At 27.7% G+C, this 25680-nt stretch overlaps 1 protein-coding gene across 1 annotated transcript in view; it reads left to right on the top strand.

The window, feature by feature from the left end:
• The window catches only part of LOC111627765 (lachesin-like), a 246306-nt gene that overhangs the window by 188656 nt on the left and 31970 nt on the right, over positions 1 to 25680 (top strand). Inside the window, exon 4 of the mRNA XM_023371402.1 lies at positions 17437 to 17592. Within this exon, the coding sequence (XP_023227170.1) occupies positions 17437 to 17592 (156 nt within the window). The remainder of the gene's footprint in view (positions 1 to 17436; positions 17593 to 25680) is intronic.

Genomic DNA, 25680 nt, shown 5'->3' with positions numbered 1-25680 from the left:
ATATACGTAATGTGGTTAAATAAATCGCCAATCACACCACTTGTATAAATTAGCTTTTAAAAAAATCTAGAAAAATGATTCTTTAACGCTTGTAAAATGCTTTAAATTATTCAGGAATTTTTATTTCATTTATCTTACATTTTTTTTAAGTATAAAAATTAAATGTGTGGAAATTTCTTACATTTATCTATGATTTTATTATCTGAAAAGTTAAAATTAATTAAATATTTAATAAATTTACAACGTAATAAGTCGTATAATTTAAATTTATGAATTAAATACACTGAAATTGCTATCTAGTTATCATATAAAATGCAGTGATTTTGATAGTTTATTGTTTGTAAACGCTCTTAATTCATAATAAAATTCTTTATAATTAATCTATAATCTATATTATTACTGTATAATAATTTTAAATATTAATTCTATAGAATTTATAAAAGTTTTGAAATTAGCAAACTTCCAAAATTATAACGAAGAAAATTGTAATTTTTATAAATAAAATGAATACGTTGTATGTAAGGTTAATACAATTAACAATATTTTAAGAATAATGCCAATTTTAATGTGAGAAACGCAAAATTTTAAAATGTCAATTCCATGGTCAAAGTTAACGTTTTAAAAAATGCAAATTTTTGAGCAATTGACATTTTTTTAAAAATGCAAATTTTTGAGCGATTGACATTTTTAAAAATGCAAAATTTTGGTCAATTGACATTTTTTAAAAATGCAAAATTTTGAGCAATTGACAGTTTTAAAAAATGCACAATTTTGAGCAATTGACATTTTTTAAAAAGTGCAAAATTTTGAGCAATTGACATTTTCAAAAAATGCAAAATTTTTAGCAATTGAGATTTTTAAAAAATGCAACATTTTGAGCAATTGACAGTTTTAAAAAATGCACAATTTTGAGCAATTGACATTTTTTAAAAAGTGCAAAATTTTGAGCAATTGACATTTTCAAAAAATGCAAAATTTTGAGCAATTGACATTTTTCAAAATATTAATTTCTGTGATAAACAAATTTTAATAAAAGAATTGATTTTTTAATGTCACATTGACTTTAAAAAATATGAAGTTTTTTGTGAAAAATAACTTTTTGAAGAAGTAGGTAATTTATGAAAATACCAGTTGTTTAGAAAAATTGTCAATTTTTGAAAGGCTAATTTCTATACTAAAATTAACAGTTTTTTAAAAAAGCAATTGACATTTTTTTAAAAACTCAGTTACTTATCCAAAAATTTAAAAAATGTTTTCAATTGTGTTTTATTTCCATTTAAAATATCAAAAAATGTCAATTTCTCTATTTAAATGGGCAATCTTCGATAAAACGAACTGACATTTTCTTAAAATGCCAATTACTTTAGTTGATATTGACAATTTTCCTGTGAAGTAATTGAACATTTTATAAATTGTCAATTATTTTTACGCAAAGAATTTATTTAGAGACTGCTGATTTATGACAATTTTAAATATGTTTATCGGCCATGTTTTCTGTAAAAATGTATTTAATTTATAACAATAAAATTCAACGTTGTTATCAATTATTACAATTATAAATTACGTTATTTACATCAATTAATTATGTATAAATGAATTACAAATTACACAATAAATTTTTAAATAATATTTTTGTTTTAATATTAATAAATAAGTGTAAAAATTGTATAAATATTTTAATTTATAAAGTAAAAAGATTTAAAATAAAATAAATTGTTTCATAACTTCTACGTTTACGTTATTAAAAATTCGACAACGTGTTGTGCAACTTTCCCGGCGAAAAAGTTAAAATTGTGTGTGGCGCCATCTGTTAGGAGATTTTGTTTTAAAAACTTGTTATATTATTAATTATTGTAAAAAGCTTAATTTCGAGTATACAGACAAGTTTTATTTTTAAAAAGGAAATTGTAAATGCTAATAACGAGTAAAATCTTTTGATCCCATTTGAGATACGACACATGATTCCTTCTATCTCCTCAATCTCTTGACCTTTAATCACCAAAATTTAATGGTTTCAATGTACTTAACAATCAAACCTCTCGGCAAAATTTCAGAAATTTTGAGTAAAATACACAAGAGTTATTAAGCTTCAACTGGGTAAACACAATCGTGCCCCCCACACACTACATCCATACATACAGGAATAAACACCCAAATTTTTGCATTTCTGGTCATTTGAAGGCCTCCGAGTTGAAAAATGTAAATGCCTCTAAGGAGAGGAGATCATTTTGTGCGACCTTTTGCCATACTTTTCCTCTGTTACATACAACAACATTAATAGCGACNCGTTGTGACAACTTACTTTCCATTATTCTTTCATGAATTTTAATAAAATAAATCAGTAAATTAGCAAAAAAAAAGAAAAAAAAGGTGCTGCAAAGTTTGCAAAATCGTTTTAAACAATTCTTTCCCCCTTCTATATCTTCCACCCCCTTGAAAACTAGAAAATAAAAGCTGGAAGCGTCAATCAACATTCGAATTTGTAAACTGTGTAGCTTCTTTGGATGCGAATGTTTCGCTCCCTCCCTTATTTTTTTATTTTATTTTATTTTATTTCTTTTTTGTCCCATGACAAAGAAGTATAAAGCATTGTTAAGGAAGCAGGTGTAACTGAAAACTAATTTCACGCCCGATATGATCAATGCTGAAGCACAGGATAAGTTCATAATCATAAGGTAGCACCTCTACGTTCCGCTAGTATTAAAAGAGATTTCTGAATTAAATTGCCCCTCTATTGTATAAAATTCAGCCAATTCTAACTTGGTTATATCCATGATTTGTTTTCCAACAACTGTTTACTCAAGCAAAGAATAGGTTCATCATTTTTTAAACGCGCGCGTGTGGTGTGTGTGTGTGTGTGTGTGTGTGTCTGTCTGTCTGTCTATTTGAGTGTGTGTGTGTACTTGCATTTATGTATGGGGAAAGTAATTAACATATACCTACTTTATCTATTTGGGATGGGGTATAACGTGCTGCATAATAATCAGCCTGATCACTTGGCAGCTTGACAAAATACTTAACATGTAATCACTTGCTGGCATGTTTTATATTTAATCACGTAACTACTACTTTTAGTATCAGCTTGAAGACTTTATTTGGCGTTAAATAATTTGTGCGTGATGCTATTTTATCTCTTTAAATTCTAGATATGTTCCTGATAAGAATGATGAGTATTGGTTCAGCATATATATATACACATATATATATATATAAATTTATGGACTTTTCTCGTGTCAGTGGGGGTATTTTACAAATTTTGTGTCAGCTTCACGAGCACACCTCAAATAAGTCTTGAATGATATGATTTGTTTTTGATTTACTCGTTCAATTATCATTTAAAAGCTGTATTATTATGTGTTACAACTGCTTAAAAAGTGTCGTTATAACGGGTTAAAATCGACTCGCTGTAGTAAGGATTATTAACGATACAATAGAAGTTTTATACACAATATTCTAAATATTAAAATTTAATTTATTAGTGAGATTATTATACGTTATAAATGCTTAAAAACTCGTTATATCGAGTGAAAATAACTTTGAAAGACTCGTTATAGAAGAAATTATTAACGATACAATGAGAAGTTTTAAATACAATGTCTTAATTATAATTCAAATTAATGTTCAAATAAAATTTTTATAGAGTGTAATTTACTGTTAAATATATTTAAATTATCTCTTTGTAATCATTAGATTTGCGAATATTTAAGAATTAAAAGTATTTAATAATTACTATAAAGTTTCGTTATAACGACTCATCGGTTTATTCAGAATTAAAAAGGTATAAAACTTTAAGAAGTTGTGATTAATTTTTAAAAGAAATTGCTTATAAAAATTAGCAGTTAAAATGTTATTATTAAAAAAAATGTTATATTAAAATGTTATATTAAAAATGTTATATTAAAAAAAAAAAACTTGAAAAATACTGCTGTTTGGAGCGTTACAATTTTACAATTTCGAAACTTTGAATTAAAAGAATATACGATCAATTTTTAAGAAAAATTACTCATAAAAAAATAATACAGTTATTGAGTCATAAGTTAAAAAAATAATAATAATAATTTTCATAAAAGGTGCTATGAAATAATTAATGAAATTTGACGATATAATTTATCAAGATAAAGGAGAATTTTCCTAGATGAAAGATATCCAGCTACTACAACGCCATATCGAGACCATCGAACGGTCATTACGCAGAGCAGCTGTTACGTATATTGGATCTGGTCTGGTGTAGAGTCTAAATATCCCAAGAGGGGGGTACCAACTTCTAACACGTGAGGGGAATCAGTTTCCTTCCACAAGACTTGGTCTGGACATCGGATGAATCGAACTCACCAGTTAGAAAGAAGAAATCATCTCTCCTGCACAACTATCATCCGTTCTTGTTGTCCGCACAGTAACTGGGTGCCAGATGTACCTCATTTGATATCTGTCAAACCTGTTAGATGAAATCTTTCTGCTAACAGGATGAAACTTTTCTCATAATAGCGCTCTCCTTGTCTCGTAGATAGAACAGCGATTGCATTTTAATTACTCGATCCCAACCCTCCCCCCTTCTTCTCCTCGTTGTATCAAGTGAAAGCAATTAGTAAGTCGTTATATCGGGGGTTAGTAATGCTTTAATTATAAATGCTATATCTTATGTTAGTGAATTTCTGTTATAGAAAACAGAGAGAAAGTATGGCGCCCGGTCGAAAAATCTTTTTCCCTTTTATGATTTTTTTACATTTTTTGTACTGGGATGGGCCTTGAAATGCTCAGAAATGTATAAAGTTTTAGGGGTTTTTCTGTATGTACGAGTGTTAGTGTGTGTATGAAGGAACGATTTTGTTCGTCCAGTTTAAAGCTCAATAACTCTCATGCCTGTTGTCAAAAATTTCTGAAATTTTTCAGGGTAGTTTGTGTGTTAGAGGCATTTATGTTTTTAAATTCTGGTGGTTAAAGATCAAGGGGACGGGAAAATAAAAGAGGATCATTTGTTTATTCCGTTTGTCTAAAATGAACGTGTTTTTGTGGCCCAGAAAACGATTTTTAATCTTTTCGTAACCCAGTCAATGAGGCAAAATTACATATTTATCATTAGTACAATATAATTACCTTATTACTATAATTACAACTCAATTTTTCAGTCTCATAACAGCATTTTTAATTAAAATCTTCGGTTGTAAAGTAATAATTATTTTTCTCCCTCTTTATAACACGACAATCACTATTATTAATTTCATTAGCACTAATATCCTTTAACATTTCTTACACTATAACATTGTAAAAGATTTTAAATTGGTTTTTCTCGGCTAATAAACTCATCAAATTGAAGCAAATGATTAAACATTTAAGAGATGATCGCTGAAACTTATGCAATAGGATCGCTAGTCGTTATAACGAGGTTAAGTTATGAACGATCTTCAATTATCACACAGAAAGTACTACTTTCTTCCTCTTGGCGTTAAGCAATTTACTTGTATCCACATGAGAATTCATTCTGTGTTAGTACCTATCCATCTTTTATAGGGTCACATTCTTTATTATTATTTTTTTCTAATCTGGTATCATTTATTCTATTTATAACTTTGTCATATTTTTGTCCGTTTCCTGATCATTTATTTTATCTATAATCCTGCTACATTATTTTCATTTATGTTGTGTGAAGAGTGTACTTTTTCATAGTGTCCTTTTCCTTTTGTATGCTGCTGCGGTTTTGATTACTAATCTATAAGCATCTTACTTCTTCCTCCTCTTCCTCTTCTTAAATTTCTGATTTTTATTGATTAATTCTACAGGAAAAATTAAAAGAAATAACTTTATTAGTAACTTTGCTTTTTTTTTCTTTTCTTTACTCCATTTTATTGATTTTTTCCTTCGTTTGCTTTATGATTTCTTCATCAATAACGTTATAGATGTTCCTTCACCATAGTTAATTAACAGTTTAATGATTTTTCTGCCAATTTCTAATTTGTTATCTCGTTGAATATTACCACTGTTTACGTTTTATCTATATTTATCGTCATATTGAATTTTTCTTCCTATTTTCTTCGACTATTAACTGCTAAAGGTCATCATCTATGGCTTCTTATATATGGATGCCAGCATCATACATCAAAAATTTTAATGGAATCTCGTATTTAATAGGTTTATAAATTAATTATCTTCATTAATTCTTCGATAATATAATAATTAATAATTGTTTTAAGCAAATTATTATTACATTTTTTTTGTCCTTAAATGAATAAAAGTTTCGGTTGCATTTCAAATACGCCAGTAATGACGGTCGTGTCGTTATGGCGAGTAAATGTAATTTACTTACTTTTATTTTTTTTTTGAATATTTTCTACGTAAATTGTTTAAAGTTTAAAGATTTTTAAGTTAAAAAAATTACAAAAGATTCCCTCTCGCTTCTCGTTATATCAAGACTCCCTCTCGATCCTCTCATGCTTCTCGTTATATCGAGTTTCCCTTCTTGTTATAGCGTAAAGTTTCCTTTTTGAATATCGTTAAATCGAGTATTTTTTGCATTCTCTTCTCTCGCTTTTCATTATATCGAGTTTCCTATTTTGTTCCTAGCGTTAAGGTTTCTTTCTCGCTTCCCTTTTGCGTATCGTTATACGGAGTTTCCATCTCGCTCCTCTCATTCTTCTCATTACATCGAGCTTTCCTCTCGTTATAGCGTTAAAGTTTCATTCTTCCATCGCGTTAAATCGAATTTTCCGCTCGCTCTTCTCTCGCTTCGCGTTGTAGCAAGGTCATAACCCCGCTATAACGAGAGGAAAATGGTTTTAAGCATTATAACGGATACAAATCATTGCATTTCTATTCAACTTATTCAAACATAAAATACTTGTATTCTCCTCTAAAATTAATTCTTCTGTATCTTAATCTCACAGAATTATCATTATTATGTTTTATAATTTAAAATCCAATTTTTCTTTCCATAAACTTATTTAAATATCCAATCATTTAATTACAGAAAGTAAAAATTTCCCTTCTACTAACGTCATTTATAATAACTAAACAGTTTCCACTTTAGTAATAGATTTTAAGACTGGAGATAAATTATGGCACCTATTTTTTTATTTTTTATTTTCTAATTACCCAGCACACATTTAAATTGATTTATATAATTAAATAATGAAATTAGTTAATTATATTATACCATCACATTTTAATAGATCATTAATTATACTATCTAATCCATTTGACTTTATATTTATTTATTTATTTTTTTAAAACTCTTGCTGCCATTTTATGTTCTACATCTCTTATGTTTCTTCATTTTACTGACTTTTTTGCTCATTTATCAAAACATTTTTTTACTTTTTGCATTTTTTGGGCTAATTTAAAAAAAAAACAAATTATAGATTATAAATTCCCACTGCCTGTTTATTCCTTCTTAATTTGGAGTATAGTGTTAGATGGATTAAATTCGAGACCATATATAGAAAGCTTAGAGTATTAAACCTCCTATTAACTATACTTAGTTTCAATTCAAAAATTTTCCCCAGAATGGTGTTACATAAATGACTGGCATGACTCTGTTGTTATCAGGAAAAGTGTGATTTACAGGAGCAACATACTGATAATTTGAGATGGAGAGCATATATTTTAAATAAAAAATGCGATTAAAAATTGTGAAGACGTTTAATTTGAAACTGTATTTTTTGTATTTTTTCTACTTTAATTGTAAACTTTTCTTGATTTTAATTGTGTTTATCTTTTTGAATTATTTGAACATTAAATCGTCTTTATTCAATTAGTTAATTTAAATTTATTATTATTATTATTTGAAGCATTTATTTGCTGTTCTATAATTATAATTATGAAAATAAAAATAGTGAGGTAAATATTACTGTCATTCGGAGCCTCTCTGGTAAAATTTGATCCAATGCCCACCGACCCTTGATTCAAAGTGAGCCTTGGATCTTGAAACTCGTTAACATTAGCCTAGTATTTGGGCCTTTGGTATGTGGATAGTAAGAAACTATCTGTGTGTAAGAGTAATAAAGGATCCAGAAATCTTTAGAGGGTGGTGCAGAAAGGAAACAACATGCCTTATCACCTGAGGCTTTACACGAAAAAATTTCTCAGAAGGGGTGCAGCAGACACTCTGTACCTCCTAAATCTACCCTTAAGCAGTTTTATGAAGGATGGAGACATGTTTGTCATTCCTGCTACTCGAAGAAACAAACACTTCATTTTAATGTTGTATGACACGTGTTGGGGCTCTTTGTGTGCAGTTTTATATGATATATTGGGGCTCTCAAAAATAGCTCCATTCCTCTATATCCCCCATATAACACATATTCTTCTATACTATATAAGCAAACTAGCTGTATGTGCTCAGCGTTATTCGGGATTTTAAGGGGATGAGGATTAGTGATAAAAACAATGGTCTTAGTAACTAAAATGTACATTTATTGACCTAAGTAATTACGATAATGAAACTGCAGAACACAAAAAACTGTTTGGACTTAAGGGGATGGGCTTTATGGGTGATTGGTGTAGAATCCCACACTATTTTCTAGTGCGTGGAAGAATATTCTTTTAAATTTGGTGCAGATACATTGAACGGTATTGAACTCTTTATCTTACATACATAATTTTGACTTTTATGCATAATTTTATATAATTGTTTCTTCATTAATGAACAAAATAGTGTGATAAAATTATATAAATATATATCTTAAATATTTTTTAAAAATTTTATAATAACGAGTAAGGTAGTACAGTAACGTATGCACGAGCTAGACAGGCACAACGCTTTACACTATCGCTTTATACTTCATTTTTATCAAGCTTTCCATCATAATAATGAATGCTCTCTTTAATAATGCCAAAACGGTTGGTTTCCCTCTTATATTTATCAGTATAATCAATTTATAATGAGTTAATAAGTCTATTTTATTATTCAACCAGGCTATTCCCATACGTTTTCACCATTAACAATAGCGCTGAATGCATTTAACACATTAATAATAATAACTGTGAAAGTTTAATATACGTAATGTGGTTAAATAAATCGCCAATCACACCACTTGTATAAATTAGCTTTTAAAAAAATCTAGAAAAATGATTCTTTAACGCTTGTAAAATGCTTTAAATTATTCAGGAATTTTTATTTCATTTATCTTACATTTTTTTTTAAGTATAAAAATTAAATGTGTGGAAATTTCTTACATTTATCTATGATTTTATTATCTGAAAAGTTAAAATTAATTAAATATTTAATAAATTTACAACGTAATAAGTCGTATAATTTAAATTTATGAATTAAATACACTGAAATTGCTATCTAGTTATCATATAAAATGCAGTGATTTTGATAGTTTATTGTTTGTAAACGCTCTTAATTCATAATAAAATTCTTTATAATTAATCTATAATCTATATTATTACTGTATAATAATTTTAAATATTAATTCTATAGAATTTATAAAAGTTTTGAAATTAGCAAACTTCCAAAATTATAACGAAGAAAATTGTAATTTTTATAAATAAAATGAATACGTTGTATGTAAGGTTAATACAATTAACAATATTTTAAGAATAATGCCAATTTTAATGTGAGAAACGCAAAATTTTAAAATGTCAATTCCATGGTCAAAGTTAACGTTTTAAAAAATGCAAATTTTTGAGCAATTGACATTTTTTTAAAAATGCAAATTTTTGAGCGATTGACATTTTTAAAAATGCAAAATTTTGGTCAATTGACATTTTTTAAAAATGCAAAATTTTGAGCAATTGACAGTTTTAAAAAATGCACAATTTTGAGCATTTGACATTTTTTAAAAAGTGCAAAATTTTGAGCAATTGACATTTTTTAAAATATTAATTTCTGTGATAAACAAATTTTAATAAAATAATTGATTTTTTAATGTTAAATTGACTTTAAAAATATGAAGTTTTTTGTGAAAAATAACTTTTTGAAGAAGTAGGTAATTTATGAAAATACCAGTTGTTTAGAAAAATTGTCAATTTTTGAAAGGTTAATTTCTATACTAAAATTAACAGTTTTTTAAAAAAGCAATTGACATTTTTTTAAAAACTCAGTTACTTATCCAAAAATTTAAAAAATGTTTTCAATTGTGTTTTATTTCCATTTAAAATATCAAAAAATGTCAATTTCTCTATCTAAATGGGCAATCTTCGATAAAACGAACTAACATTTTCTTAAAATGACAATTACTTTAGTTGATATTGACAATTTTCCTGTGAAGTAATTGAACATTTTATAAATTGTCAATTATTTTTACGCAAAGGATTTATTTAGAGACTGCTGATTTATGACAATTTTAAATATGTTTATCGGCCATGTTTTCTGTAAAAATGTATTTAATTTATAACAATAAAATTCAACGTTGTTATCAATTATTACAATTATAAATTACGTTATTTACATCAATTAATTATGTATAAATGAATTACAAATTACACAATAAATTTTTAAATAATATTTTTGTTTTAATATTAATAAATAAGTGTAAAAATTGTATAAATATTTTAATTTATAAAGTAAAAAGATTTAAAATAAAATAAATTGTTTCATAACTTCTACGTTTACGTTATTAAAAATTCGACAACGTGTTGTGCAACTTTCCCGGAGAAAAAGTTAAAATTGTGTGTGGCGCCATCTGTTAGGAGATTTTGTTTTAAAAACTTGTTATATTATTAATTATTGTAAAAAGCTTAATTTCGAGTATACAGACAAGTTTTATTTTTAAAAAAGAAATTGTAAATGCTAATAACGAGTAAAATCTTTTGATCCCATTTGAGATACAACACATGATCCCTTCTATCTCCTCAATCTCTTGACCTTTAATCACCAAAATTTAATGGCTTCAATGTACTTAACAATCAAACCTCTCGGCAAAATTTCAAAAATTTTGAGTAAAATACACAAGAGTTATTAAGCTTTAACTGGGTAAACACAATCGTGCCCCCCACACACTACATCCATACATACAGGAATAAACACCCAAATTTTTGCATTTCTGGTCATTTGAAAAATGTAAATGCCTCTAAGGAGAGGAGATCATTTTGTGCGACCTTTTGCCATACTTTTCCTCTGTTACATACAACAACATTAATAGCGACTTTTTAGAAGCTTATAAAGGTAAAAATACGTAAGTTCTAACGCAGAATAATTGACTTTTATGAAATTACTGAAGGTTTCAAACGTAAAATTAAACATAATTTGATAATAAAAACAATAAATTCAACAAATTTACAAGATAAATTCCCAAAGCAACTTTCCTGTTGCCATCTAAAATATGAATATAGTGTTTATTCTAATACCCAGTTTGTGAAACTTTGCGATATTGATGCTGTTTAATTAGTGTAAACCTATGCAAAGCCATTTCTAAACAGCTTTTAATTGATTACTGAAGTTTACTGATTACTGTATTTTAATAATTGATGTATTAAGTTGAATAATAAGCATTTTCATAAAGTGTATCTGTAACTTGTTCCAAACTTATTTAATGAATTAATTAAATTGGATTAATTCGAAGAAAAATTTTTAAATATTTTCGAATTTAAATACTTAAAATAATTATATTAACAGAGGGATTTAGTAATATTTTCTGTAATTTCCCTTAGTCGGTGTTTGTATTAATTTGTGAAGAAAGCTGTTCATTATTGCAAATGTGATCATCACTTCTTCGCTGTTTATAATCAAGATAAATATACAAGCCTTTCTTAATACAAAATTAATGACTTTTTCTTAAAATACTTGGAGATATTTCAAAAATTTTAAGACATTTTCTAACCTAGAAACTTACTAAATTAGGCAAATTTAAGACCGGAGAATCTGTTTAGTTTATAAATGATTTTACACTAAAAAATTGGTAAAATTCTATTATTTTTACTCATAATTACGTCTTTTAGAATGTGCTTAAACAATACTAATGCTTAAAATATATATTAAGTCATTTAAAAGACTCTCATCACGCTGTCAACTCACCTTTAGGGCTTGAAAGTATATTCAATTTATAAACGATTTTAAACTAAAAATTTAGTAAAGTTCTATTATTTTACTCATAATTACGTCTTCTNTTAAAAAAATAATAATAATAATTTTCATAAAAGGTGCTATGAAATAATTAATGAAATTTGACGATATAATTTATCAAGATAAAGGAGAATTTTCCTAGATGAAAGATATCCAGCTACTACAACGCCATATCGAGACCATCGAACGGTCATTACGCAGAGCAGCTGTTACGTATATTGGATCTGGTCTGGTGTAGAGTCTAAATATCCCAAGAGGGGGGTACCAACTTCTAACACGTGAGGGGAATCAGTTTCCTTCCACAAGACTTGGTCTGGACATCGGATGAATCGAACTCACCAGTTAGAAAGAAGAAATCATCTCTCCTGCACAACTATCATCCGTTCTTGTTGTCCGCACAGTAACTGGGTGCCAGATGTACCTCATTTGATATCTGTCAAACCTGTTAGATGAAATCTTTCTGCTAACAGGATGAAACTTTTCTCATAATAGCGCTCTCCTTGTCTCGTAGATAGAACAGCGATTGCATTTTAATTACTCGATCCCAACCCTCCCCCCTTCTTCTCCTCGTTGTATCGAGTGAAAGCAATTAGTAAGTCGTTATATCGGGGGTTAGTAATGCTTTAATTATAAATGCTATATCTTATGTTAGTGAATTTCTGTTATAGAAAACAGAGAGAAAGTATGGCGCCCGGTCGAAAAATCTTTTTCCCTTTTATGATTTTTTTACATTTTTTGTACTGGGATGGGCCTTGAAATGCTCAGAAATGTATAAAGTTTTAGGGGTTTTTCTGTATGTACGAGTGTTAGTGTGTGTATGAAGGAACGATTTTGTTCGTCCAGTTTAAAGCTCAATAACTCTCATGCCTGTTGTAAAAAATTTCTGAAATTTTTCAGGGTAGTTTGTGTGTTAGAGGCATTTATGTTGTTAAATTCTGGTGGTTAAAGATCAAGGGGACGGGAAAATAAAAGAGGATCATTTGTTTATTCCGTTTGTCTAAAATGAACGTGTTTTTGTGGCCCAGAAAACGATTTTTAATCTTTTCGTAACCCAGTCAATGAGGCAAAATTACATATTTATCATTAGTACAATATAATTACCTTATTACTATAATTACAACTCAATTTTTCAGTCTCATAACAGCATTTTTAATTAAAATCTTCGGTTGTAAAGTAATAATTATTTTTCTCCCTCTTTATAACACGACAATCACTATTATTAATTTCATTAGCACTAATATCCTTTAACATTTCTTACACTATAACATTGTAAAAGATTTTAAATTGGTTTTTCTCGGCTAATAAACTCATCAAATTGAAGCAAATGATTAAACATTTAAGAGATGATCGCTGAAACTTATGCAATAGGATCGCTAGTCGTTATAACGAGGTTAAGTTATGAACGATCTTCAATTATCACACAGAAAGTACTACTTTCTTCCTCTTGGCGTTAAGCAATTTACTTGTATCCACATGAGAATTCATTCTGTGTTAGTACCTATCCATCTTTTATAGGGTCACATTCTTTATTATTATTTTTTTCTAATCTGGTATCATTTATTCTATTTATAACTTTGTCATATTTTTGTCCGTTTCCTGATCATTTATTTTATCTATAATCCTGCTACATTATTTTCATTTATGTTGTGTGAAGAGTGTACTTTTTCATAGTGTCCTTTTCCTTTTGTATGCTGCTGCGGTTTTGATTACTAATCTATAAGCATCTTACTTCTTCCTCCTCTTCCTCTTCTTAAATTTCTGATTTTTATTGATTAATTCTACAGGAAAAATTAAAAGAAATAACTTTATTAGTAACTTTGCTTTTTTTTCTTTTCTTTACTCCATTTTATTGATTTTTTCCTTCGTTTGCTTTATGATTTCTTCATCAATAACGTTATAGATGTTCCTTCACCATAGTTAATTAACAGTTTAATGATTTTTCTGCCAATTTCTAATTTGTTATCTCGTTGAATATTACCACTGTTTACGTTTTATCTATATTTATCGTCATATTGAATTTTTCTTCCTATTTTCTTCGACTATTAACTGCTAAAGGTCATCATCTATGGCTTCTTATATATGGATGCCAGCATCATACATCAAAAATTTTAATGGAATCTCGTATTTAATAGGTTTATAAATTAATTATCTTCATTAATTCTTCGATAATATAATAATTAATAATTGTTTTAAGCAAATTATTATTACATTTTTTTTGTCCTTAAATGAATAAAAGTTTCGGTTGCATTTCAAATACGCCAGTAATGACGGTCGTGTCGTTATGGCGAGTAAATGTAATTTACTTACTTTTATTTTTTTTTTGAATATTTTCTACGTAAATTGTTTAAAGTTTAAAGATTTTTAAGTTAAAAAAATTACAAAAGATTCCCTCTCGCTTCTCGTTATATCAAGACTCCCTCTCGATCCTCTCATGCTTCTCGTTATATCGAGTTTCCCTTCTTGTTATAGCGTAAAGTTTCCTTTTTGAATATCGTTAAATCGAGTATTTTTTGCATTCTCTTCTCTTGCTTTTCATTATATCGAGTTTCCTATTTTGTTCCTAGCGTTAAGGTTTCTTTCTCGCTTCCCTTTTGCGTATCGTTATACGGAGTTTCCATCTCGCTCCTCTCATTCTTCTCATTACATCGAGCTTTCCTCTCGTTATAGCGTTAAAGTTTCATTCTTCCATCGCGTTAAATCGAATTTTCCGCTCGCTCTTCTCTCGCTTCGCGTTGTAGCAAGGTCATAACCCCGCTATAACGAGAGGAAAATGGTTTTAAGCATTATAACGGATACAAATCATTGCATTTCTATTCAACTTATTCAAACATAAAATACTTGTATTCTCCTCTAAAATTAATTCTTCTGTATCTTAATCTCACAGAATTATCATTATTATGTTTTATAATNCGGAGAATCTGTTTAGTTTATAAATGATTTTACACTAAAAAATTGGTAAAATTCTATTATTTTTACTCATAATTACGTCTTTTAGAATGTGCTTAAACAATACTAATGCTTAAAATATATATTAAGTCATTTAAAAGACTCTCATCACGCTGTCAACTCACCTTTAGGGCTTGAAAGTATATTCAATTTATAAACGATTTTAAACTAAAAATTTAGTAAAGTTCTATTATTTTACTCATAATTACGTCTTCTAGAATATATTTAAGCAATTTCGACGCTTAAAAATTTATATTAAATTATTTAAAACGCTTTTAAAAGACCCGCATCAAGCTGTCAACTCAACAGCTTCATAGCATCAAATGATTTATTTTTATATTAAAAATTTTACTATTTTTACCTTAAAATTTTTACGTTAACATAAAATTTAAATTCTTTTATTATTATTTTTAAAAAATATATAAGAAAATTTGAACGTTAATCGCTTCACTTTACAATCTAGACAACGATTGACACTTCCGCAACGTAGAATTTTTAGTGAGATTGATCGATACGAAGGTATGATCTGATAAATCTAGAATTTAGGTAAATCGCCTTCGCACGTAATAATCCTATTAAATCCTATCAAACATATTAGATTAAGCAGGTAAAAGAAGGAGTTTTCGTTTTTTTCCCTCCTCTTTTCTCTTCCTCCTCCTTCTTCTTTTTCTCCTCCTCCTCCTCCTCCTCCTCCTCCTCTCTTGTGAGCTTTACAAAGAAAAATAAAAGTTCCTGCAATTGTTAAAATTAGTTGGCAAGATCATTTTCTTCTTTATACAACTGAACTATCATCGTTCAAATCCTATTAAGGAATAGGATCTTATTAATACGGATTTCAAATAAGGTTAATTGCATAGTAAGGTCAATTGAGTTTATATACATGTATAAGAAAAAAGTAATCCCCTGTTAATGTTTCAGTGTAGATTAGACGTTATTTCAATTAATACATTCGTGATCTAACATAATTAATTCCCAATTAAATCTATGAGCTACACTTGATTTTATTTGGATTTTTATAAGAGTTTTTCCTATTTTTTGGGATAGAAGTTTTCACAATGCAGTAATGCAATTTTTAATTATACTTTAATTTAAAAAATCACGTGACTTCCTATCCAGACAGGAAGTTTGGAACTTCTGGCCCCTAAACTTTCCATATCGGGTCTCGATTTTAGTATCAATAGTATCTTGCCCCTGTACATCATACTTTCCCTGATAACAATCGAGTCACCTAACTCCGTTCTAGGGAAAATTTTAAATTGAAATTACGTGACTTTCGGTCCATACGTGAAATGTGTATATAGCTAATTGGAGTCTCTAAGCTTTCCACACATGGTCTTGATTTTCATTTATATAACTCCGTTTTCGAGATAAATGAAGGACAGAGAGTAAGCGATGAGAATATATGAGTTTGCAATTTGAAAATTGCAGCTCAATAATATAATTTTACATACTTATAGGTAAATGTTACGCCATTTTCACACTTTCTCGTTATAATTGTACGAAAATGACGTCAAATTGACGTCAGATTTTACACTCTCCTAACAAAACTAGTGTCCTTTATGTTTATATATTAATTAATTAAGTGAGTTTTAATAAATTATCGCTTTAAAGTGAGTTTTAAGATTAAAATTACATATCTACATCATTAATTAATAGGTAAATATGACTTTTATCCTGAACTTACACTTTAAGGATTAACTGTTTAATAGATATTGTATTCTTTTACGTTAATTTGACGTCGGTTTCACGTTTTATAATAACAGAAATGTAAACATGATGTAAAATTGACGCAGATATGTAGAGAATTTACACATCACTTATGTTTTAATTCATAAATATAATCTAAAATATAAACTGTAGAACCAAAACCACACATTTACGTGGTGTAAATTAATATAAACGTGTAAAAAATTCTTGATGTTTTAGTATAAATACGTCCCCATTTCTAAATTATCGAATTAAGCTGGAAATTAACTTATTAATTACCTCTAGAATTCATAAAGTTGTACATAATTCAGTAAAAATTTATGGTGTTGAATATGTGCAATTAATACGTTTATAAGCATTAAAAATAATAAATTCCTATCAATAAATATATATATAAATTGAATTAATTAAGTCGTTAATGTTAACACGCTTTTAAATTTTACGAAGAAACGTCATACAAACATTTAATTTTGTTTTCGTATGACAATAAACTCAATCAGTTGAATCTAATATTCATTACAGTACATTAAACACAACTGTGTAATTTTATAACTTTATTATTAATGCATTCATGGCACTTTTAGTGTATTGTTAGAGGATTTATAATTGTTACTGGAGGGGTCGATACTCCCCCATAACAATTCTGGATTTATGTTTATCTTTCCATTGTTTCTACAGCTAGCTTGAATAACTATTTAAGTACTGTATCCTACCTATAATTAAAATTTGGCATTAAAAACGGGGCCATAAAATGATAAATTTTCTGCCTTTTAAATTTATAGTCCCACCAAAAATTGAAGAAGAAAATACAAGCTCTGATAGCGAAGTTAGAGAAGGTGGTGATATAGGTTTGAGGTGTTCAGCATCAGGATCTCCCGCTCCTAAAATTAAATGGAGAAGAGAAGATGAGAAAGATATAACACTGGGAACAAAAAAAGGTAAATAAAATATATCCTCCCTATTTTTAACACCGTTTAAACTGTTATTTAAATATATAAACGTTAATATATATTATGAATTAATTAGTTAAATGCAGCTGTCAATCGATATGTGAAACATATAATATCTCATTCAATATCACCTTTATAAACGTCATTTTCTCAATCTGTTGTCAAATTGGATACAGAATGTTCCGGAACAAGTCACGAGTCAAGTTTTGATTGATGGATTGTAAGAATTTTCTCCCATTTAGTCAATACCCGAGGAAATACAAGCTGTTTCAATTCTTGTACTTCGCGATCTGTGACCGAAACAACATTTGTCAATTTGCGTCTGCAAAAATTTCACTCTCAAATGTTTCTCCATGTCTACTACTTCTTTCTCTCTAATATTATGCTACTAGAATAGTTTAGAAAGTGATTATTTATACTTTGAGTAAAAGATTATTTTATATAAAAAATAATAATAATAAAAAAGCATCTGTTACAACAATTGTTTNATTCAAAAATTTTCCCCAGAATGGTGTTACATAAATGACTGGCATGACTCTGTTGTTATCAGGAAAAGTGTGATTTACAGGAGCAACATACTGATAATTTGAGATGGAGAGCATATATTTTAAATAAAAAATGCGATTAAAAATTGTGAAGACGTTTAATTTGAAACTGTATTTTTTGTATTTTTTCTACTTTAATTGTAAACTTTTCTTGATTTTAATTGTGTTTATCTTTTTGAATTATTTGAACATTAAATCGTCTTTATTCAATTAGTTAATTTAAATTTATTATTATTATTATTTGAAGCATTTATTTGCTGTTCTATAATTATAATTATGAAAATAAAAATAGTGAGGTAAATATTACTGTCATTCGGAGCCTCTCTGGTAAAATTTGATCCAATGCCCACCGACCCTTGATTCAAAGTGAGCCTTGGATCTTGAAACTCGTTAACATTAGCCTAGTATTTGGGCCTTTGGTATGTGGATAGTAAGAAACTATCTGTGTGTAAGAGTAATAAAGGATCCAGAAATCTTTAGAGGGTGGTGCAGAAAGGAAACAACATGCCTTATCACCTGAGGCTTTACACGAAAAAATTTCTCAGAAGGGGTGCAGCAGACACTCTGTACCTCCTAAATCTACCCTTAAGCAGTTTTATGAAGGATGGAGACATGTTTGTCATTCCTGCTACTCGAAGAAACAAACACTTCATTTTAATGTTGTATGACACGTGTTGGGGCTCTTTGTGTGCAGTTTTATATGATATATTGGGGCTCTCAAAAATAGCTCCATTCCTCTATATCCCCCATATAACACATATTCTTCTATACTATATAAGCAAACTAGCTGTATGTGCTCAGCGTTATTCGGGATTTTAAGGGGATGAGGATTAGTGATAAAAACAATGGTCTTAGTAACTAAAATGTACATTTATTGACCTAAGTAATTACGATAATGAAACTGCAGAACACAAAAAACTGTTTGGACTTAAGGGGATGGGCTTTATGGGTGATTGGTGTAGAATCCCACACTATTTTCTAGTGCGTGGAAGAATATTCTTTTAAATTTGGTGCAGATACATTGAACGGTATTGAACTCTTTATCTTACATACATAATTTTGACTTTTATGCATAATTTTATATAATTGTTTCTTCATTAATGAACAAAATAGTGTGATAAAATTATATAAATATATATCTTAAATATTTTTTAAAAATTTTATAATAACGAGTAAGGTAGTACAGTAACGTATGCACGAGCTAGACAGGCACAACGCTTTACACTATCGCTTTATACTTCATTTTTATCAAGCTTTCCATCATAATAATGAATGCTCTCTTTAATAATGCCAAAACGGTTGGTTTCCCTCTTATATTTATCAGTATAATCAATTTATAATGAGTTAATAAGTCTATTTTATTATTCAACCAGGCTATTCCCATACGTTTTCACCATTAACAATAGCGCTGAATGCATTTAACACATTAATAATAATAACTGTGAAAGTTTAATATACGTAATGTGGTTAAATAAATCGCCAATCACACCACTTGTATAAATTAGCTTTTAAAAAAATCTAGAAAAATGATTCTTTAACGCTTGTAAAATGCTTTAAATTATTCAGGAATTTTTATTTCATTTATCTTACATTTTTTTTAAGTATAAAAATTAAATGTGTGGAAATTTCTTACATTTATCTATGATTTTATTATCTGAAAAGTTAAAATTAATTAAATATTTAATAAATTTACAACGTAATAAGTCGTATAATTTAAATTTATGAATTAAATACACTGAAATTGCTATCTAGTTATCATATAAAATGCAGTGATTTTGATAGTTTATTGTTTGTAAACGCTCTTAATTCATAATAAAATTCTTTATAATTAATCTATAATCTATATTATTACTGTATAATAATTTTAAATATTAATTCTATAGAATTTATAAAAGTTTTGAAATTAGCAAACTTCCAAAATTATAACAAAGAAAATTGTAATTTTTATAAATAAAATGAATACGTTGTATGTAAGGTTAATACAATTAACAATATTTTAAGAATAATGCCAATTTTAATGTGAGAAACGCAAAATTTTAAAATGTCAATTCCATGGTCAAAGTTAACGTTTTAAAAAAATGCAAATTTTTGAGCGATTGACATTTTTAAAAATGCAAAATTTTGAGCAATTGAGATTTTTAAAAAATGCAACATTTTGAGCAATTGACAGTTTTAAAAAATGCACAATTTTGAGCAATTGACATTTTTTAAAAAGTGCAAAATTTTGAGCAATTGACATTTTCAAAAAATGCAAAATTTTTAGCAATTGAGATTTTTAAAAAATGCAACATTTTGAGCAATTGACAGTTTTAAAAAATGCACAATTTTGAGCAATTGACATTTTTTAAAAAGTGCAAAATTTTGAGCAATTGACATTTTCAAAAAATGCAAAATTTTTAGCAATTGAGATTTTTAAAAAATGCAACATTTTGAGCAATTGACAGTTTTAAAAAATGCACAATTTTGAGCAATTGACATTTTTTAAAAAGTGCAAAATTTTGAGCAATTGACATTTTCAAAAAATGCAAAATTTTGAGCAATTGACATTTTTCAAAATATTAATTTCTGTGATAAACAAATTTTAATAAAAGAATTGATTTTTTAATGTCACATTGACTTTAAAAAATATGAAGTTTTTTGTGAAAAATAACTTTTTGAAGAAGTAGGTAATTTATGAAAATACCAGTTGTTTAGAAAAATTGTCAATTTTTGAAAGGCTAATTTCTATACTAAAATTAACAGTTTTTTAAAAAAGCAATTGACATTTTTTAAAAAACTCAATTACTGATCCAAAAATTAAAAAAATGTTTCAATTGTGTTTTATTTCCATTTAAAATATCAAAAAATGTCAATTTCTCTATTTAAATGGGCAATCTTCGATAAAACGAACTGACATTTTCTTAAAATGCCAATTACTTTAGTTGATATTGACAATTTTCCTGTGAAGTAATTGAACATTTTATAAATTGTCAATTATTTTTACGCAAAGGATTTATTTAGAGACTGCTGATTTATGACAATTTTAAATATGTTTATCGGCCATGTTTTCTGTAAAAATGTATTTAATTTATAACAATAAAATTCAACGTTGTTATCAATTATTACAATTATAAATTACGTTATTTACATCAATTAATTATGTATAAATGAATTACAAATTACACAATAAATTTTTAAATAATATTTTTGTTTTAATATTAATAAATAAGTGTAAAAATTGTATAAATATTTTAATTTATAAAGTAAAAAGATTTAAAATAAGGTAAATTGTTTCATAACTTCTACGTTTACGTTATTAAAAATTCGACAACGTGTTGTGCAACTTTCCCGGAGAAAAAGTTAAAATTGTGTGTGGCGCCATCTGTTAGGAGATTTTGTTTTAAAAACTTGTTATATTATTAATTATTGTAAAAAGCTTAATTTCGAGTATACAGACAAGTTTTATTTTTAAAAAAGAAATTGTAAATGCTAATAACGAGTAAAATCTTTTGATCCCATTTGAGATACGACACATGATCCCTTCTATCTCCTCAATCTCTTGACCTTTAATCACCAAAATTTAATGGCTTCAATGTACTTAACAATCAAACCTCTCGGCAAAATTTCAAAAATTTTGAGTAAAATACACAAGAGTTATTAAGCTTTAACTGGGTAAACACAATCGTGCCCCCCACACACTACATCCATACATACAGGAATAAACACCCAAATTTTTGCATTTCTGGTCATTTGAAAAATGTAAATGCCTCTAAGGAGAGGAGATCATTTTGTGCGACCTTTTGCCATACTTTTCCTCTGTTACATACAACAACATTAATAGCGACTTTTTAGAAGCTTATAAAGGTAAAAATACGTAAGTTCTAACGCAGAATAATTGACTTTTATGAAATTACTGAAGGTTTCAAACGTAAAATTAAACATAATTTGATAATAAAAACAATAAATTCAACAAATTTACAAGATAAATTCCCAAAGCAACTTTCCTGTTGCCATCTAAAATATGAATATAGTGTTTATTCTAATACCCAGTTTGTGAAACTTTGCGATATTGATGCTGTTTAATTAGTGTAAACCTATGCAAAGCCATTTCTAAACAGCTTTTAATTGATTACTGAAGTTTACTGATTACTGTATTTTAATAATTGATGTATTAAGTTGAATAATAAGCATTTTCATAAAGTGTATCTGTAACTTGTTCCAAACTTATTTAATGAATTAATTAAATTGGATTAATTCGAAGAAAAATTTTTAAATATTTTCGAATTTAAATACTTAAAATAATTATATTAACAGAGGGATTTAGTAATATTTTCTGTAATTTCCCTTAGTCGGTGTTTGTATTAATTTGTGAAGAAAGCTGTTCATTATTGCAAATGTGATCATCACTTCTTCGCTGTTTATAATCAAGATAAATATACAAGCCTTTCTTAATACAAAATTAATGACTTTTTCTTAAAATACTTGGAGATATTTCAAAAATTTTAAGACATTTTCTAACCTAGAAACTTACTAAATTAGGCAAATTTAAGACCGGAGAATCTGTTTAGTTTATAAATGATTTTACACTAAAAAATTGGTAAAATTCTATTATTTTTACTCATAATTACGTCTTTTAGAATGTGCTTAAACAATACTAATGCTTAAAATATATATTAAGTCATTTAAAAGACTCTCATCACGCTGTCAACTCACCTTTAGGGCTTGAAAGTATATTCAATTTATAAACGATTTTAAACTAAAAATTTAGTAAAGTTCTATTATTTTACTCATAATTACGTCTTCTAGAATATATTTAAGCAATTTCGACGCTTAAAAATTTATATTAAATTATTTAAAACGCTTTTAAAAGACCCGCATCAAGCTGTCAACTCAACAGCTTCATAGCATCAAATGATTTATTTTTATATTAAAAATTTTACTATTTTTACCTTAAAATTTTTACGTTAACATAAAATTTAAATTCTTTTATTATTATTTTAAAAAAATATATAAGAAAATTTGAACGTTAATCGCTTCACTTTACAATCTAGACAACGATTGACACTTCCGCAACGTAGAATTTTTAGTGAGATTGATCGATACGAAGGTATGATCTGATAAATCTAGAATTTAGGTAAATCGCCTTCGCACGTAATAATCCTATTAAATCCTATCAAACATATTAGATTAAGCAGGTAAAAGAAGGAGTTTTCGTTTTTTTCCCTCCTCTTTTCTCTTCCTCCTCCTTCTTCTTTTTCTCCTCCTCCTCCTCCTCCTCCTCCTCCTCTCTTGTGAGCTTTACAAAGAAAAATAAAAGTTCCTGCAATTGTTAAAATTAGTTGGCAAGATCATTTTCTTCTTTATACAACTGAACTATCATCGTTCAAATCCTATTAAGGAATAGGATCTTATTAATACGGATTTCAAATAAGGTTAATTGCATAGTAAGGTCAATTGAGTTTATATACATGTATAAGAAAAAAGTAATCCCCTGTTAATGTTTCAGTGTAGATTAGACGTTATTTCAATTAATACATTCGTGATCTAACATAATTAATTCCCAATTAAATCTATGAGCTACACTTGATTTTATTTGGATTTTTATAAGAGTTTTTCCTATTTTTTGGGATAGAAGTTTTCACAATGCAGTAATGCAATTTTTAATTATACTTTAATTTAAAAAATCACGTGACTTCCTATCCAGACAGGAAGTTTGGAACTTCTGGCCCCTAAACTTTCCATATCGGGTCTCGATTTTAGTATCAATAGTATCTTGCCCCTGTACATCATACTTCCCCTGATAACAATCGAGTCACCTAACTCCGTTCTAGGGAAAATTTTAAATTGAAATTACGTGACTTTCGGTCCATACGTGAAATGTGTATATAGCTAATTGGAGTCTCTAAGCTTTCCACACATGGTCTTGATTTTCATTTATATAACTCCGTTTTCGAGATAAATGAAGGACAGAGAGTAAGCGATGAGAATATATGAGTTTGCAATTTGAAAATTGCAGCTCAATAATATAATTTTACATACTTATAGGTAAATGTTACGCCATTTTCACACTTTCTCGTTATAATTGTACGAAAATGACGTCAAATTGACGTCAGATTTTACACTCTCCTAACAAAACTAGTGTCCTTTATGTTTATATATTAATTAATTAAGTGAGTTTTAATAAATTATCGCTTTAAAGTGAGTTTTAAGATTAAAATTACATATCTACATCATTAATTAATAGGTAAATATGACTTTTATCCTGAACTTACACTTTAAGGATTAACTGTTTAATAGATATTGTATTCTTTTACGTTAATTTGACGTCGGTTTCACGTTTTATAATAACAGAAATGTAAACATGATGTAAAATTGACGCAGATATGTAGAGAATTTACACATCACTTATGTTTTAATTCATAAATATAATCTAAAATATAAACTGTAGAACCAAAACCACACATTTACGTGGTGTAAATTAATATAAACGTGTAAAAAATTCTTGATGTTTTAGTATAAATACGTCCCCATTTCTAAATTATCGAATTAAGCTGGAAATTAACTTATTAATTACCTCTAGAATTCATAAAGTTGTACATAATTCAGTAAAAATTTATGGTGTTGAATATGTGCAATTAATACGTTTATAAGCATTAAAAATAATAAATTCCTATCAATAAATATATATATAAATTGAATTAATTAAGTCGTTAATGTTAACACGCTTTTAAATTTTACGAAGAAACGTCATACAAACATTTAATTTTGTTTTCGTATGACAATAAACTCAATCAGTTGAATCTAATATTCATTACAGTACATTAAACACAACTGTGTAATTTTATAACTTTATTATTAATGCATTCATGGCACTTTTAGTGTATTGTTAGAGGATTTATAATTGTTACTGGAGGGGTCGATACTCCCCCATAACAATTCTGGATTTATGTTTATCTTTCCATTGTTTCTACAGCTAGCTTGAATAACTATTTAAGTACTGTATCCTACCTATAATTAAAATTTGGCATTAAAAACGGGGCCATAAAATGATAAATTTTCTGCCTTTTAAATTTATAGTCCCACCAAAAATTGAAGAAGAAAATACAAGCTCTGATAGCGAAGTTAGAGAAGGTGGTGATATAGGTTTGAGGTGTTCAGCATCAGGATCTCCCGCTCCTAAAATTAAATGGAGAAGAGAAGATGAGAAAGATATAACACTGGGAACAAAAAAAGGTAAATAAAATATATCCTCCCTATTTTTAACACCGTTTAAACTGTTATTTAAATATATAAACGTTAATATATATTATGAATTAATTAGTTAAATGCAGCTGTCAATCGATATGTGAAACATATAATATCTCATTCAATATCACCTTTATAAACGTCATTTTCTCAATCTGTTGTCAAATTGGATACAGAATGTTCCGGAACAAGTCACGAGTCAAGTTTTGATTGATGGATTGTAAGAATTTTCTCCCATTTAGTCAATACCCGAGGAAATACAAGCTGTTTCAATTCTTGTACTTCGCGATCTGTGACCGAAACAACA

Source organism: Centruroides sculpturatus, unplaced genomic scaffold (assembly GCF_000671375.1).
Source record: "Centruroides sculpturatus isolate CEXI.00-Female unplaced genomic scaffold, Cexi_2.0 scaffold1, whole genome shotgun sequence".
NCBI classification, from domain to species: domain Eukaryota; kingdom Metazoa; phylum Arthropoda; class Arachnida; order Scorpiones; family Buthidae; genus Centruroides; species Centruroides sculpturatus.
The sequence above is the reverse complement of the archived record's forward strand: the minus strand, read 5'-3'. Positions and strand labels throughout refer to the sequence as shown.